General features: G+C 49.5%; 1 protein-coding gene across 8 annotated transcripts in view; it reads left to right on the top strand.

Annotated features, from left to right (window-relative positions):
* The window catches only part of RASAL2 (RAS protein activator like 2), a 319,429-nt gene that overhangs the window by 265,997 nt on the left and 34,973 nt on the right, over positions 1-18,459 (top strand). For all 8 annotated transcript variants that reach the window (XM_048482483.1, XM_048482478.1, XM_048482477.1 and 5 more), the window contains 2 exons: positions 3,780-3,878; positions 11,664-12,218. In XM_048482483.1, coding sequence (XP_048338440.1) covers positions 3,780-3,878; positions 11,664-12,218 — 654 coding nt within the window. The remainder of the gene's footprint in view (positions 1-3,779; positions 3,879-11,663; positions 12,219-18,459) is intronic.

The raw sequence follows: 18,459 nt of genomic DNA, 5'->3' as shown, positions 1-18,459 counted from the left end.
ATGTATTTCAGAAACTAAATAAAAATAGGGGTTTTTTTGTTTATTGTTTTGTAAGAACTCGGTTTGTCCTGGCAGGTTTTTTTTTCCAAACTTCACAGCTCTTAAATGTTCAATCTGCAACCAGTGTGTGTGAGAAACTATTTTCTCTCTGTAATTCATACTGTATGTGCTGGGCTTAGCCTTGGAAGGGGACTGACAAGAGAGGGAGATTTGAGAACGGGAACAACCTGTGGGAACAGGGTTTTACAAGTGATTGTGTGAGGGAAGTCTTAAATTGTTATTGAGATTAAGAACCCATTTCTCTGTAGATTTCTCCTTTGGTATTTATACTGCTAAAAAAATTAATAATAGCATCCCCGATAACTTCATTAAAACAAATTTAGTAATCGTTTCTGAAGAGGGAGGGAGGGCGGGTGTCTGTTCCGATCTAGTCCCTACCTGCTCTGTGGAAGTTCCTGAAAGTTAAGAGAACAAAAGAAAATTCTTACACTTCAGTCCATGGAAGCAAAGATCTGCTGTTTACCTTAAAAATTACACTGGCAATTCAGTTTTTCTGGAAGAAACACTCCAGAATTATTACAACACAACTCACATCAGCATTCAATTAGGTGAAAACACAATTTAGTTTGCTTTCAAGTGAACATAATCAGCTCACACCTGGGTCCATCTGCTCCACACAGTGCATGAAGTACCGTAGTTGGAAAAAGAAAGCAGTTATCAAGAGTCGAATCCCCACTTGAAATTTGCTCGTAGATCCAAACTTGTTCATTGTGAAACCATGTCCTCTTCATCGGAGTTTCTCCCTCCCCACTGCAGACACACCCAGTTGTAGAACTCTTAGCAATCCCCACTACCAGGCAAGCTCACTTCGCCGGTCTCCCCTGATTGGCTGGCGTGCCTTGATGGGGCGGGACCTTTTCCCACTGCAGAAACGTACATTGTAGGGGCGTGATTAAAAAAGCCAGTGTGTAAAAGTTTAACGTTTAACTGTTTAACTGTGCAAACAGTTAATCGTTACCTGTGTAAACCATTAACAAGTCAAACTTACATGTTTGACTGTTTAACGTTTGTGTCCCCTTCTGCTGGCTGATCGCAAAAGTGGAAGCGAAACCAAGGAAAGTCTCCACCCATCGCAGTGCTGATTGGTTGCCTGAATTCCACGTCACACTCCAGGGCGGGAAACGAGTCAGGGTTTCAACCCCCATCCCTCCCCTCAGATCAGCTCTGAACCGTGTTAATGGGGTCTTGCAACCAGGTCCTGCCACTTGCAACCAGGTCCTGCCGGAACGCAGATTAACGGGGAGAACGCGCACCAGAAACGGAATCTGCCACGCAAGCTATGGGGAGGTCATCCCTCAAACCTGGTTAGTTTGTGTTCTGAAACCTGGCTAAGATGGTAGTGGGGATTCGACCAAGGAGTGTTTCCTACTTGGGAGCTGAAACATTCCTTAACACTACTCCTCATGCTTCCTATTTAAATTATCCAAGCAACTGGGAAAACATTCCTCTGCCAAGATAAGAAAAGATTCCTCTGCCAACAAACTACCTTGTTCTAATCTCTTGGGAATGTTAACAGGGGGAGGGTCCTCAGATAACCACCAAAACAGAAATCCAAATTTGGTCACTGCTCTTCACTGAGACAAGATGAGCAGAATAGCCCAGCCATCCCTTGGTTCCATATCACTTTTAACGGAAGTTGTTTCAGTTTTAGATTTCTTCTTTTAATTTTCTGCACTGCAGTACTCCCTCTGTAAAATTAGGTTTCTGTTGCTTGGCAGCTTTCTGTATCCTAAACTGAGCATTTTTCTGTTGCCATTTAGTAACAACACTAGTTGCCTGGTGCATAATCTTATCATCTTGAAAGTGTCAAAAGTTTATTTTCTCCCAAACATGTGATGTCTGGTGCATTTACGACAAGTGTTGAAACGATAATAACAATTGTGTGGTAGTTTTTATAAGTTTCTATTGGGGTGTGTTTGTGCCCCACCCAAAACTCCAGAGACTTCATATCCAATAAATCATTGCTAACTTTCTAAGGAAAGTTTAGAAGCTGTATCTAAAGCCAGTACTCTGAAGGGCAAAACCATAAAAATGTTTACAGCTAAGCAGTTTCAGATCAGAACACAGCGGCCCTCAGACATGAGACATCATTAAATGCCTTGTTCTCCTCCTGGAGGCGGAGGACATCTTGTATGGGATGCTGAACCAGGGAGGGCCAAGATGTCCTCCTAGCCTGCCAGGAGAAGGGCCCATCCATCACCGTGAGTAACCAATGGACCGTTCCCCTTGTGAGCATAATAAAAACATTCAAAATGCACAGGCCAAAAACATCATGTGAGATCATCACAAAATTCTTCACGTGAATTCCTGAGGTGCCTGGCTAACCTTTCAACACACCATGGAATCTTTACAAATGTGCAAATGAGTAATATAAAAACATAAAGTTTAATACATTGGTTAGACCAGTGTTTCTCAACCTGGGGGTCGCAACCCCTTTGGGAGTCAAATGACCCTTTCACAGGGGTTGCCTAAGACCATCGGAAAATGGTCTTTTTATATTGTATATATATCAATTTTATGGTTGGGGTCACCACAACATGAGGAACTGTATTAAAGGGTCGCGGCATTAGGAAGGTTGAGAACCACTGGGTTAGACCAAGCTTTAGAGGAGCCCCGTCCTTTGAAATCTCAAAACCATCTAGGAAGGAAAGAGTAAGATTCATGTTTTCAAACATTTGACGTGTGTTGTCTGAGTATCCCATATCTTACTTTTTACTGCCCACCACTGTCTGGTCTCCATTAGACATGTTTACACAATCATTCTACGCTGAATTTCTCCACAGATTTAGTCAGTGTTACCAGAAAACATTGCCAGAGCAGACGTCACTGTTAAAATCCAGAATTCATCTGGAACTGTATTTCCAGAATGCACTTTCAAAATAAATAAAATCCTCCACTACCGGTTTTGAAGGTTTGTTTTAGAAAGCTGCAACTGTGTTCCTACTGCAACATAAAAAAAATAGAAGTCTCTTTAATACTAGTCCTTTGTGTGAAGAAGTGCTAAAAACTGTTTTAAAATTTGGCACACAAAGGAAGTTCATTATTGCATAGGAGTGTTGTTTTGTAGCACAAGTAGATAGGCAGTAAAATACATTTTTTTCTTTCAGCATTATTATTTTTAAATATGAATTTGCAAATGAGTTTGCATATTTTTTTTCTTGATGTGAAATCTGTGGTCGGCTTCCTGAAAGTTTCCTTTCTTGCCAGAAGAAAACCAGAGTGGAGCTCAAGCCTTAGTAAAATCATGAAACCGAGGGAATCTTCTCGTCCCTAGTCTTTCGTCTTTTCCTCTACTCTTTGTAAATAAAAAGAGAGTCCTTTTAAAAACAACAACACCTGATATACAAAAGAAAGCTGAATCCCAAGCCATCCTAAGTATATTTGCCCTTTCTAAGGCTGATTCTGCATGGGCCAAAAACAGCAGTGTGAAAATGGTGTGAAAATAGTATAAATCCTTTTACACCATTTTAAACCCTTTTACACCATTTTCTCACCGTTTTCACACTGCTGTTTTTGGCCCATGCAGAATCAGCCTATGCCTTTTAACATTAGTGAATTTATTAAGGTGAAGCTCTACTTAGGATTCCACTATTACATGTTTGCTTTTTTAAAATATTGATAAGTAGTTTCGGATTTTGTTGTAAGGTATTCAAAGTACTGTGCTCATTCCTCTCTCATGCAAGCTTGGCAGATCTTAACTTTTTATTAACATCTTTTAGGTAACTTATTCCAGTGGCAGTAAATGCTTCAGCTGTTCTTCCGCTGCTGAAAGAGACAAGTGGATGGAGAACTTACGGAGAGCCGTTCAGCCCAACAAGGTACTTAAACAAGGGAAAAACATCCAGTGGTAAAATGCACCCTGAGTAATTGCATTTCTGGTCAAGTGATACATCGACTTGGGTGCTGTGTGGTTTCCGGGCTGTATGGCCATTGTAGTCAGCCCCGCAGGGTCGTCGCTAAGGAATAGGCGAGACGCGGAGGAGGTTTCATCTGGCGGAGAGCGTCAGCAACAGGAAGCGCGGGTTTTCGTGATCCTGACAACTCCCCCTGTGCTGGTCTCTCGCACCTTTTATTAGGGTTTCATTGTGGGCGTGTAAAGGAGGTGGGTAGGGAGATGAGCGGGAGATCCGGGGAGACCTGGAGATCATCATGTGATGCATGATCTCACCTGGCACCACAATACGCGCGTATGAGGGAGCTGCAGGTTGCCTGAGCCTAATCCCTCACCTGGGGTAAGACCATTGTCCCCTGGGCGCCCGATTGACTGAGCTTGTGACGAGTTCATGACCCGTGACTCATAGGGGGGATGAGGAGTGGGGGTCGATTGGCACCAGCAAGGCCAGAGGTCCACAGCGCCCCAACGTTCTCACTCACGGTGCTGCTTGGTCAGCAGTGCATCACTACATCTCCTCCTTTACATTTTAGAAAAAAGGGGACGAGAAATGCTTAAGAGGCGTTTATTTAAAAGGACGCCTTTGTCTCCTCCGGGCCTATCTCATCGGGTTGACCAAGCTGCTTGTGTAACATTAGGAGCAACTTGGCTGCGGGGTATAAGAAATTCGGTGGGGAGCTTCTTGCACACGCTACAGGTGCAATATTAGACACCACATTGAACCAAACAAGATCCTGGCTAACGAGGCATCACAATTAAACCAATGCAGAGGCTGTACAATAACTTACTTTCAACCATCCTCCCGCAGCCAGCTCCAGAGGGGCTGACCCGCTACCAATGGGAGCAAAACATCATACTTCAGATTAGATACAATCTTCTTGCAGCTCACTTTATTTTCATATGCTAGATCCAATTGGGGAATTATCAGAAAGATTAAAACAACACATATTAATGTACATTCTCACAACCTTGGTGGGATGTAATAACAATAAGTAAATCAATAGCGCACGCATTGTCTAGGGAATTCGCTGACGAAGTTCCTGCTGCTCGGAGGCCAGAGCCGCCCAGAGCAATGGAGTGCAGAATTGATGGGCTTCAAGAAGGGCACAGCGGGCCAGCCCGGCCAATAGTCTTGGTGTTGTTACAGGAAACAAGTTCGGGGGCTCCCACAAGGGAAGTTCGCGAGGGGGACAGGCTCCCGCCTTTGGAGAGGGCGCACTGGCCAAGCTTCGTTCGACAGGAGGGATCAAAAGGCAGAGGCAAGTGAGCGCGGGCGCGGCGTAAGGCCCGGCTCCTGGGGTGGGAGCCTGGGGTGAGCGCAGAGTCCCGCAGACAGACGAGGCTGAAATGCAGCAATAACAAAATAACATAACTTCAAAAAACTTAGGGCATGCAATAAATTTTAAACAACAAAAACAATGGCTAAAACGTATACATAGGCTGGATGATGGATGGGCGGAAGGGGAAGGCAACCCGTGGTTGCATAATTGTCCAATGCATGGCTTTTGCTGTTTGACTACCAAAGCTACAGATGCCGGCTGACGTTAGAGTCCATGGATTTCTCAAGAGCGTAGGGAGAGCTACTGATAGTCTTTAGCATTGCAGGTTCAGTGATTCTCCTTTACTGCAGGGTTGTGAGAGAAGGCTGCGGTTCCAACAGAATTATTCTGCCGGGCTGAAAACAGCGGAGAGTTCCAAGGGTTAATCTATCAGGAATGTTCCTGGCTGCAATTCCAAGTTTCAGCCAGGGCTGGCAGAGTAGGGAGAGAGAATATGGGCTGTAGATGAGGAGTAGCGACACACAAAGCCGCCAATCCCTTTGAGCCATAGCTGGCCCGGAATGGCAGCCTGGGCTGGCCATGACTCCGTGGAAGGAATGGGTGTACTCGGTTCCAGAGCAGGTCCCTCCCATCTTGGCCCAGGCTGGGAGGGGTGATCAGGCTCTCTCAACAGGAAGCGTATGCGGGTCGGATCCTCCAGGGAGGCTCCGCTTCCATCTCCGGATGGGGCTGGCCTGGCAATGGCGTAGCTGGACTCCTGTATAGAAGAGTAGAAAATCAAGCTTACCGCTTTCCCCAGTGGGTTTTGTATAAGCGCGTCGGCTGAGTTAATTCGTGCTCTATAGATGACAATGGAAAGCCCGAGCCCTGATTGTGGGGCGGGCAATTTTTTGATAGAGAATAGAGAAGAGTACTTTGGATATGGTCTGCTGGATGAAGACCTTGATTGGGTCAATAGGGGAACTACTCCCCCTTTTTTTTTTTCGCTTGTTTTGGGCTAATGCTTAGCCATTGAGAAGCAGAAGGCCCCATTCCGACAACGCAATCACTTGCAACATTCAAGGCGCAGAGATACATAGGCAGGGAACTGCCCAAGGTTTCAGGAGAAGGGAGAGGTCATATCTAGGTCGGATGTTTGTTTGTAAAACAATCCCAACTTCACCGCCTAAGGTGTGTGGGTTTTCTTTTGCAAAGCAACTTGAACAAATTCTACAATTATAGTCATATCGTAATATACGCGTCTATGGGAAAGATATAGAGAAGATGCAAAAGAAAACAGTTCCTGGGCTTGGAGGTTTTACGATCACAGGAGCAAAATTGAGAGGGGTTTGCAAAAACCCTTTATCAGATCCTAGATCTAGAGGTGGGGTGCTACAGCCCATTAGGAAAGAGGGAGGGTGTTATTGCAGAAAGGAAGGCAGCGGGGGGGGGGAAGGGTTTGGAAGTCAGCTCTCTACCTTCCCTCCCGGGAAGAGGACTTCTTGGGTCGGTTTGAGCTCGCTTTCCTCACCTTCTGCTACAGCGGAGGCTGTGGGTAAGATAGGTGTGGCTGAGAGACCCCTTGGCACTGTGACTAGCCAGGGAGCCCCTCAGCAGAGAATGTGTGGAGCATGAAAAATGATTTTGGCTTCATATATGTAAACTTGCGCCACGCCAATGTGGGTATGCAGTGTGAAGCTCAGATGGGACCGAAGGAAAAGGTTCTGGCAAGGAGAGGTTTTAAAGAAAAGTTTTGAAGGTTTAAACTAAGATGGAGGCGGCTTGAAGCAGGATCCCATCGGTATCCTGTGGGAAGCACGCGACGAAAGCTGTGTCCCGCTTAAAATGGCGGATGCTGTAATGGCGCTAAGCCTTTCAAGAGCTGGGCATTGGCAACACATAATCAGGAAGGGAGAAAAACTTTTAATTGAAGCACAAGAGCATAGCTTAGAAGCACGTGGGAAAAATCCCCCCTATGAGGGGAAAACCTTAGGGGTCTCTTTGAAGGGGCAAGACATACAGAACATACATAGGCATACAGAGCACATATAAAGTAACGAGGAGGATTGCAACTCTGATTTGAGATTTTGCTTTCTCTCTGAGGGTGCTGACGCATTTTTCCCTTGCTGCCACTGGGAGCTTTGAGCTTAGGAGGGCTTTGGGCACAGGCTCTGAGCGCTATGAGATCTGGTTTGAACCTTTACAGCTGGAGAGTGGCCAAGGGGGCTTCTTCTTCTTCCACGGAAGGACTTTTTTTGGCTTGCTGGCCATTGTGCGAAAGCATCTTCCCCTTTCCATGCCTCATTGTCCTGTAGGATTGGCTATATAGGGGCATTCTGAGGAGGGCTCAAAAGCGGCAAAGTCCCTCTCTCCTCGGCCAGCATTCCTTTCTGCTGCAATTCAGTGACTGTGGACTCTGCAAGAGATTTTGAAATGCTGCGTGCCATTCTGGGGAGACACTGGCGGAGCGCATGGTGACTTTGGGAAGTAGAAAGGGCTAGTAGAGCAGGAAGTATAGACGTAGAGGGGAGCCGAAAGCTTAACGAGCAGCATTTTAGATTAGCTGAACTTTTAGATTAGGACTCAAGGGAGAGCACAGGAGAGGCAGGGTGTTCCGTGAACTTGAGCAGTTTCTGCATGGATGTTTGTCCAATACTTTGGATGTGGATGGCTCCCTGGTGCATGGGGCTCGATGACCCTTGGGATGTGATGAACAACCCCTTGTTCAGCGCGGAAGCTTTGGCAAGACCCAGCCTAATGGTCTCCCCGTGGGGATGGGATCACTATAATTCGAGCTGGAGCAGCTAAGATCTCATGGGGAGCCCGGGGAAGAAGGGTTTGAGGTGCTGGATCTTGGTTCCGGAGCTGGGGAAGATGCCTCGGCGCTGAGCCTCCCCAGCGTGGCGGCGCATTGGGGAGCCTGCCCTAGACTTCGTCCTCTGGGGGGGTCTTCGCCTCTCTGGGAGGAGACCTCCTCCGCCAGGAGTTGTAAAGGCCCTCTGCCCGGGCAGCCTACAATTCCTCCGCCGAGCTGTCCTGGTTTGCCGCACTGGAAACATCTCTAGCTCCCCCCGGGCTGCCTCATGGCAGCGGAGAGGCGGCGCTTACTAGGAAGGCTGGGCTTGATGGGCCGAAAGACCCGATATCCTGGCAAGCTTTGAGCATGTCGGCTAAAGCCTCCGGGTTCCTTCCTCAGGCCTGTCAGGACGCTTTTGGCGGCACTCTTTCAGCGGAAGGCGCTCTCCTTGGCAGCAAGGCGCTTTTAAGGAGTTCGCCTTGGCCTCCTAGTTGTCAACCTGCCGTTCTTGGAGGGGCCTCACTGGAGTCTGTTCCTACAAATTCAGCATAGGGCTCTTAGCGAGGCTTCTGCCGGTGCTAGAAAACTTTGGGTTGGCTGTCCGGCATTGGGGATTCTTTCAAAATTTCTTGTAGGTACATTCAGAGGCTTAATCGTAGCGGGTGGCCACCCGGCAGGAACGCATCTGATTTCGCTTGGGGAGGGTTACTGAAGGCATCAAAGCCGCAGTGCTTGAGCGTTGTGGTATGGCGCTTCGGAGGCGGCTGCTCTGTTGAAGCACTGCTGGCGGAATCCTCACTCTCTCCCAGACCACAAATTGCGCGAGGGCTCAGGAGCACGCGAAAGGTGGTCTTCCAGTCATCTGGAACCATTAGGTGGTGTTCATGCGCGGTTCTCCCAGCATGCCCTCTCACGTAGGGGCTAGTGACTCTACTGCCCGCATTGCTTCTATGGAGCTTCAGTAAGGATGTTATAGCTTAGGGCGGTACTCGATAATTCCTCGCCGGATGACGCCACCCTCCCCCCCGCCAGTATCTGTGAAGTGGATCGGGCACAATGCAACCCTCGCATCGCTCTCCGGCCAGGGTTTTCTTTCTTCTGCAGATCGCGGGCTAATACCGCTCTGGCGCAGTTTTTGAAACCCGCTGGCCATTACGCGGGCGCTTGACGGAGGTGCAGTGGCTTCGAAAATGAAGGCGGAGCAGGGAGGGGCGCTGAGCCGCTGGGAGAGTTTGGAAATGGGTGAAGGGAGCGAGGGGGCAGAAGGAGGACAGGCGGCCCAATTCTAGTGGATAGAGAAAATTCCGGGTTGAAATTGAAGGTGAAAGATCGAAAGGAGGGCTGCCTCTACAGCAAGGGAGCCATAGGTCTGCAGGCTGATGGGCGACAAAACATTGCCCCCATCGCCAGTAGCAGCGACATCGGCGCTGGCCAGGCTCTGTGCGTAAGAGGTGCCCATGGCGTTTTCCCAGTCCTTAAGATTCACCGTCCCCCCCCTCTGGGCACTAAGTGGACACTCGAGCCTCAATCTCTTCAACCACAATTTAGTGCGAGCTCCCTTCTCTTTACGGGATTCCTGCCGTGATTTCGCTAACGCTTTCAGTTCGTCTAACTGCTTGTCATAAGCCCTGCTTTTGGCAGCTCCCTATACTCACCGTGTTCCGCCGATCAGAGAGTGTCCTAGGATCGCTGGGTGGTCTCTGGATGCGCCGATCCAGAGGACAGGCGATATCGAACGGTGGTCCCTGGATGCGCTCGATCCAGCGGATCTCGCATCGCCGCCCTTCCCAGGCCGCACGGTGGAGCAGGGTGGAGGTTCAGGATTCCCGGGTTTCGCACCAGCTTGTAGTCAGCCCCGCAGGGTCGCCGCTAAGGAATAGGCCAGACGCCGAGGAGTGTTTCATCTGAGCGGAGAGCGCCAGCAACAGGAAGCGCTGGTTTTCGCGGATCCCGGACAACTCCCCAGCGCTGGTCTTCGCGACCTTTATTAGGCTCTGGCCATTGTGGGCGCGGTAAAGCAGCGTGTGGTAGGAGATGAGCTGAGACCGGAGACCTGAGATCATCATGTGATGCATGATCTCACCTGGCCACGCGGCGAGAGGAGCCGCAAGCGCCTGGAGCCTAATCCTCACCTGGGGGGCAAGACCATTGTCCCTACGCTCGTGACTGAGCTAGACAGTTCATGACCCGTGACTCATAGGGGATGAGGAGGGGCGCGGTGCTAAAGTACCAGCAAGGTCAGAGGGGTCCACATGGCGTCCCAACGTTCTACCACGGTGCTGCTGGGTCAGCAGTGCATCACTACAGGCCATGTTCTAGCAGCATTCTCTCCTGACGTTTCGCCTGCATCTGTGGCTGGCATCTTCCTGATGCCAGCCACAGATGCAGGCGAAACATCAGGAGAGAATGCTGCTAGAACACGGCCATACAGCCCGGAAACCACATAGCCTCCCATTGATTCCAGCCGTGAAAGCCTTCGACAATACATCGACTCTTCTCCAAACAAGTCCACCCATTTAATTAGGTTTAAGGCAGCAGTATAGCTTTCCATAGTAGGAAAACTGCTCACAAACACCAAATGATACTCAGCTCAGCTTTATATTAGTGTAATAATATTAAGCTTTTAAAACATGGGTCTCTGTCACCATGCTAATAATCATGTTCTAAAGGAGACCTATAATTGTCTTATTGGGAAATGAACCTGTATAAACTATTCTTGAACTTTTTCTTTTAGCAAAAACATCTCTGTTAGCCACTAGGCAAATTCTGTCAGTTTATGGATTTTGGCCTTTGCATTTCAAAAGTAATAGTTTTGTAGAGTTATAGCTTTATGAAAGTGAGTGAGTTATTACATTACTTGCCCTTTCTATTAATCCCATATGTTATCATTAGTAAAGGTTTATCTTGCCCTCTACTGGCTGTGAATACATTTCAACCTGGCTTTCAATTAGAATAGAAAATTCCTTAATCATCCTGATAGACAATCCAAATAGAGAGGCAGTGTGATACTGTTCATTCCCCTGGATCTGCCAGTGGCCTACAGGAAAACTAATAGGCAGGAGTTATTAGGTGGGTTGGAATTCTTGGGTGGGCCACCTGCGGGGTTTGGAGATCTTTGCTTCTCTTTTCTGCATATGAAGGAGCCTCGTCGTGCAGAGTGGTAAGCTGCCGTACTACAGATGAAGCTCTGCTCACCACCTGGGTTTGAGCATGACAGAAGGCCATTTCAGGTAGCCAGCTCAACATGGACCCAGCCTTCCATCCTTCTGAGGTTGGCAAAATGAGTACCCAACTGGTTGGGGGTAAAGTGTAGATGACTGGGGAAGAAAATGGCAAATTGCCTCATAAACAAAGTCTGCTAGTAAATCTTGTGATATAACATCATGCCATGGATCAATAATGACCTGGTGCTTTACCTTTTTTTCTGCATACATTAAAGTTATTTATGATATGTAAGACATTCCCTCTTTTCCCACTGGGATGGTTTTCTTTATCGTCACTGGGGCTAGGACTTTCATTCATTGCAAGAACTATATAACAAAAAATCAAATCTGCATAGAAAAAGGCTATTGAGTGATCCAAATTTTACCGTTTGAAAAAATTGTGCATTGCCCAATTAGCACTGCTCAGCCAAACTAAATGGTTTTGTCTTCAGGATAACTGCCATCGAGCTGAGAATATATTGCGTCTTTGGATCATTGAAGCCAAGGACTTGGCCCCCAAGAAGAAATACTTCTGTGAATTGTGCTTGGACGATACTTTATTTGCCCGCACTACAAGAAAAACAAGAGCTGACAACATCTTCTGGGGGGAGCACTTTGAATTCTCAGGGCTTCCATCAATACTCAGCATCACTGTCCATATCTACAAGGATGTCGAGAAGAAAAAGAAAAAGGACAAAAATAACTATGTCGGTCTAGTCAACATCCCCGTGGCCAGTGTGACTGGCCGCCAGTTTGTGGAAAAGTGGTACCCCATCAGCACACCCACTCCCAATAAAGGCAAGACCGGAGGGCCTTCCATTCGGATCAAGTCTCGATACCAGACCATTATCATCCTGCCCATGGAGCAATACAAGGAGTTTGCTGAATTTGTCACTAACAATTACACTTTGTTGTGCACCGTGCTGGAGCCAGTGATCAGTGTCCGGAACAAAGAGGAAATGGCCTGTGCTTTGGTGCACATCCTTCAGAGCACAGGCAGAGCCAAGGTAAGTACAAATGTTGCTCTTGAATTGGAATGCTGTTGGGGGGTGATTGGAGATAGGGTTCTTACTCAGATTATTACCAATTACTGAAACCGATTATTATTTCAGATTATTACCGACTACTGAAACCGATTATTACCGATTATTACCGATTACTGAACGCCCCCTTGCGTGTCCGGAAACCTTCCTGCGTGTCCGGACGGCCCCAATTCTTGTCCGGACGCCCCCTTGCGTGTCCGGACACCCCCCTGCAAGTCCGGGTGGCCCTCCTGCATGTCTGGACTGCCCCCCCTGCATGACCAGATGCCCCCTGTGTGTAATAGGATTTATAACGATTACTGAAACCAATTAATGCCAATTATTTCCGATTACTGTAACCGATTATTACCGATTACTGAAACCGATTAATACCCACCCGCTTGCATTACCGGACACCCCCCTGCGTGTCCGGATGGCCTCCCTGCGTATCTGGACGCCTCCCTGCATCTCCCTGCATCTCCGGATGGCCACCCTGTGAGTCCGGACGGCCCTCCTGCGTGTCCGGACGCCCCCAGATTATTAAAGATTACTGAAACCGATTATTACCGATTACTGAAACCTACTATTTCCAATTATTATCAATTACTGGAACGGATTATTACCGATTACTGAAACCGATTACTACACGCCCCCTTGTGTGTCCGGACACCCTCCTGCGTGTCCGAATGGCCCCCCTGTGTGTCCGGACGGGCCCAATGCTTGTCCAGACGCCCCCCTGCGTGTCTGGAAGCCCCCCTGTAAGTCCGGACGGCCCCCCCTGCGTGTCCAGACGCCTTTCTGCACGTCTGAACAGCTCCCCTGCTTGTCTGGACAACCCCCCTGCGTTTCCAGACGGCCCACTTGCGTGTCTGGACAGCCCTCCTGCGTGTCCGAACTGCCCCCCTCCATGACCAGATGACCCCTGAGTGTAATAGGATTCATATCGATTACTGAACCCATTATTATTACAGATTATTACCGATTACTGAAACCGATTATTACTGATTACTGAAATCGACTATTACACACCCCCTTGTGTTTCCGGACACCCTCCTGTGTGTCTGGACACCCTACTGCATGTCCGGAAGGCCCCCCTGTGTGTTCGGATGCTCCCTGCGTTTCCGGACGCCCCCTGCTTGTCCGGACGGCCCCCCTGCGTGTCTGGAACACCTCCCTGCTTGTCCGGATGCTCTGCTGCGTTTCCGGACGCCCCGCTGCAAGTCCGGACAGCCCTCCTGCGTGTCTGGACTGCCCCCCTGCGTGTCTGGATGCCCCCTGCGTGTCCGGACAGCCCCCCTGTGTTTCCTGACAGCCCTCCTGCGGGTCCCTTCTGCATGTCTGAACGGCCCCCCTGTGTTTCCGGACAGCCCCCCCTGCAGGTCCGGACGCCCTTCTGCATGTCCGAACAGCCCCCCTGCATTTCTGGATGGCCCCCCTGCGTGTGCAGACGTACCCAGAGTGTCCGGACTGCCCCCCTTCATGACCAGATGTCCCCTGCGTGTAATAGGATTATTACCTATTACTGAAACCGGTTATTATTTCAGATTATTACCGACTACTGAAACTGATTATTACCAATTATTACCGATTGCTGAAACCAATTATTGCGGTTATTACCGATTACTGAAACTGATTAATACACGCCCCCTTGCATGTCCGGACACCCTGCTGCATGTCTGGATGGCCCCCCTGCGTATCCGGACGCCCCCCTGCATGTCTGGATGGCCACCCTGCGAGTCCGGACTGCCCCCTGCGTGTCCGGACGCCCCCAGTTTATTACCGATTACTACCGATGACTGAAACCAATTATTACCGATTACTACCGATTAGTGAAACCGATTATTACCAATTATTACCGATTACTGAAACCTACTATTACCAATTATTATCAATTACTGGAACGGATTATTACAGATTACTGAAACCGATTACTACACGCCCCCTTGCATGTCCAGACACCCTCCTGCGTGTCCGGATTGCCCCCCTGCGTGTCCGGACAGCCCCTATGCTTGTCCAGAAGCCCCCTGCAAGTCCGGACAGCCCTTCTGCATGTACGGACGGACCCCCAGCGTGTCTGGACGACTCCCCTGCTTGTCCGGATGCCCCCCTTCGTGTCCGCACGCCCCCCTGCAAGTCTGGATGGCCCCCCTGCGTGTCCGGACGCCCCCAGAGTGTCAGGACTCCCCCAATGCATGACCAGATGTCCCCTGCGTATAATAGGATTTATATCGATTACTGAACCCATTATTATTACAGATTATTACCGATTACTGAAACCGATTATTACTGATTACTGAAATTGATTATTACACGCTCCTTGCATTTCCGGATGGCCCCCCTGCGTGTCCGTATGGCCCCCCTGCCTTTCCGGACAGGCCCCCTGCTGGTCTGGATGTCCCCCATGCGTGTCCGGATGACCTTCTGCATGTCCGAACAGCCCCCCTGCATTTCCGGACGGCCCCCTGTGTGTGCAGACGTACCCAGAGTTTCAGGACTCCCCCACTGCGTGACCAGATGCCCCCTGCGTGTAATAGAATTATTACCTATTACTGAAACAGATTATTATTTCAGATTATTACAGACTACTGAAACCAATTATTGCCGATTATTTCCGATTACTGAAACCGATTATCACCGATTACTGAAACCGGATATTAAACGCCCTCCTGCATGTCCAGAAGGCCCCCCTGTGTGTCCGGATGCCCCCTGCATATCTGGACGCCCCCCCCTGCGTGTCTGGACGACCCCCCTGCGTGTCCAGATGGCCCCCCTGCGTATCCGGACGCCCCCCTGCATGTCCGGATGGCCACCATGCAAGTCCGGACGACCCCCCTGCGTTTCCGGACACCCCCAGATTATTACCGATTACTAAAACCGATTATTACCGATTACTACCGATTAGTGAAACCGATTTTTACCGATTATTACCGATTACTGAAACCTACTATTACCAATTATTATCAATTACTGGAATGGATTATTACCGATTACTGAAACCGATTGCTACATGCCCCCTTGCGTGTCCGGACACCCTTCTGCGCATCCAGATGGCCCCCTGCGTGTCCAGACACCCTCCTGCATGTCCAGAAGGGCCCCCTGCATGTCCGGACGACCCCCCTGCGTGACCGGACGCCCCCCCTGCGTTTCCGGACGCCCCCCCTGCGTGTCCGGATGCATCCATGCGTGTCTGGACGCCCCCTGCAAGTCCGGACGGCCTTCCTGCGTGTCTGGATGACCCCCCTGCGTGTCCAGACACCCCCAGAGTGTCCGGACTGCCCCCCTGCATGACCAGAAGCCCCCTGTGTGTAATAGGATTTATATCGATTACTGAACCCATTATTATTACAGATTATTACTGATTACTGAAACCGATTATTACCGATTACTGAAATTGATTATTACACGCCCCCTTGCATTTCTGGACACCCTCCTGCGTGTCTGGAAGGCCCCTTTGCGTGTCCTGATGTCCCCTGCATGTCTGGATGCCCTCTGCATGTCCAGACGGCCCCCCCTACGTTTCTGGACGCCCCCCCCCTGCGTGTTCGGACGCCCCCTGCGTCTCCGGACGCCCCCCTGCATGTCCGGACGCCCCCCCCCCTGCGTGTCCGGATGCCCTTCTGCATTTCCGGACTCCCTTCTGCATGTCTGGACGACCCCCCTGCTTGTCCGGACACCCCGCTGCGTGTCCGGACGCCCCCAGAGTGTCCGGACTGCCCCCCTGCACGACCAGATGTCCCCTGCGTGTAATAGGTTTATTACCGATTACTGAAACAAATTATTATCGATTACTGAAACCAATTATTACCGATTACTGAAACCGATTATTGCATGCCCCCTGCATTTCCAGACGGCCCCCCTGCATGTCCAGATGCCCCCCCTGCGTGTCCGGACGACCCCCCTGCGTGTCTTGGCGGCCCCCCTGCGTGTCCGGACGCCATCCCTGCATGTCCGGACGCTTCCCTGCATGTCTGGACGACCCCCCTGCATGTTTGGACGCCCCCCCCCACGTTTCCGGACGCCTTTAAAGAACCCTTTCCACATTTGCTTGTCTATTGAGGAAGCCCTCAGTAATCATATGAGTTCTGTGAAATACTACAAGGTGCTGAAATCAATGATTGTGGAGTACTTAGCAGGCATATTGTTTTTGTTGTTGTTTTGCATGAATCTGAGATCCCGTCCTAGAATACCTCAGGACTGGGGATGACCTTGGATGCCTCCCTTTCTTTGGATAGGGCCAGGAGAGCATTTTTTCCATCTTCACCAAGCTTGGCTGTTGGCACCCTACCTGTCCCACCCTGATCTACCAAAGTGATCCATGCAATGGTCATCTCCAGATTAGACTACTGTAATTTGCTCCATGCAGGGCTATCCCTGAGGCTGCTCTGGAAATTCAACTGTTCCAGAAGGTGGCAGTGCGGGTCTTTACAGGGATCCCTTGGAGAGTGCATATACAACCAGTGTGCTGCCAGCTGTACTGGCTCCAGATTGAATACCAGATCAGGTTCAGGGTGTAGGTACTGACCTTTAAAGTCCTAAGTGGTCTGGGACCCAGTTGTGTAGCTGCAACAGGGCAGCGGGGAATCGCTCCCTTTGCCCCCCCTGCACCCTCCTCCACTTACCTTAGTTCAGCCAGCTGCAAAGAGCGGCTGGCTGAAAAGGCAGCCTAGTGGAAACTACACTTCCCAGGGGACCTTGTGAGCCCCCCCAGGGAGTTGGGGCTCACAAGGTCTCCTGGGAAGTGTAGTTCCCATCACGCTGCTTTTTCAGCAGCTGCTCTTTGCAGCCAGCTGAACTGAGGTAAGTGGAAAGGGTGGGGAGGTGCGAGGGTATGTGTGTGCGAGGTGCAGGGCCCAGGCGCCATCCCTCTTCCCCCATGCTGGGATAAGCATATATTTGGAACCATCTCTCCTGCTACACCACCCAGGAAGCATTATACTCGGAGACAACCGGCTGGTGATCCCTGGCCAAGAAATTCCAGTATCCTTAGCCAGGACAAGAACTTCTTTGGCTCTGGCTTGGTGGAACTCTATGTCTAAAGAGTTCAGGGCCCCATTTCCTGTTCCTTTTTATCCTCCTTATTCCTGCTGACCTCTCTGTTTTCCTTGCCTTGCCTTTTACTGGACCCTACAACACAATATTGTGCTTGTATCCTCCCTTTGTACTGTGGGGTCTCCGTTTTTTGTACTTCCTTTGCCCATATTAGTGATGATTTCCTCCTTTAGATTAATTGAACTATATATAGGAGGGAACCATTATTTGAGTGTCATTACTTGGGCATCATTTTAAATTGGCTAGGTTATATCACAATATATATTTATGTATTTACTGTGTTGCTTTATAAATTTTATACTGCTATTAGCTGTCCTGAGCCCAGTTAGTGCTGGGAAAGAGCGGGACAGAAATAAAATAAATTAAAATGAAATGTTTAACAATATTCCTAGTGGTTCTGGTGGGTTTTCCGGGCTGTGTGGCCGTGGTCTGGTGGATCTTGTTCCTAACATTTCGCCTGCATCTGTGGCTGGCATCTTCTGGGGCGTATCACAGAGAAAAGTCTGTTTCACAAGATCCACCAGACCACGGCCACACAGCCCGGAAAACCCACCAGAGCCAGTTGAATCCGGCCTTGAAAGCCTTCGACAATACAATATTCCTGCTGACCATTCAGGATTAGAATTACTTCGCCCGTTGTATCTTCTGATTAATAATATGCACTGTTTGTGTAATATTTATTTTTAATATCCCAGGGAACTGTTTTCCTTTCCAAACTGTTTCAGTTGTGTATGTCAAGCTGCACTGCAGACGGTGACACTTTTAATAGGTGGACTGTATCCTTCGCCAGTCACTCAGGATTTAGAGCCCTTTCCTGGAGAGTTTCTCTATCCATCACCTTGCCTTTTCAGCAGGCTGCAGTCCTTTGTCTCATATCTGAAATTCATTCCTATATGCTAGTTGGTATGAGGACCCCACTTAGGGAGGGGTACCATGGCTGCCTCAACCGTAGGCCCAGTGGAACAACTCTGTCCTACAGACCCTGCAGAATTGCTTGAGATCCTGCAGGGCCCTGGTCTTGCTAGACAGAGCATTCCACCATGTGGCGTTCCCCCTCCCCCTCCTGCAGCCCGGGCTGACAATCCGTCCCACCGTCCCTAACCGAGGTGTTGTCCTCCTTGTCAGTGGCCCCGGTCTTTGGGGCTCGCTCAGTCAGTCACCGAAACCACAGGGTGGC

This window comes from Sphaerodactylus townsendi, unplaced genomic scaffold, assembly GCF_021028975.2.
Source record: "Sphaerodactylus townsendi isolate TG3544 unplaced genomic scaffold, MPM_Stown_v2.3 scaffold_18, whole genome shotgun sequence".
NCBI lineage: Eukaryota > Metazoa > Chordata > Lepidosauria > Squamata > Sphaerodactylidae > Sphaerodactylus > Sphaerodactylus townsendi.
This window is presented reverse-complemented; position numbering and strand designations above follow the sequence as displayed.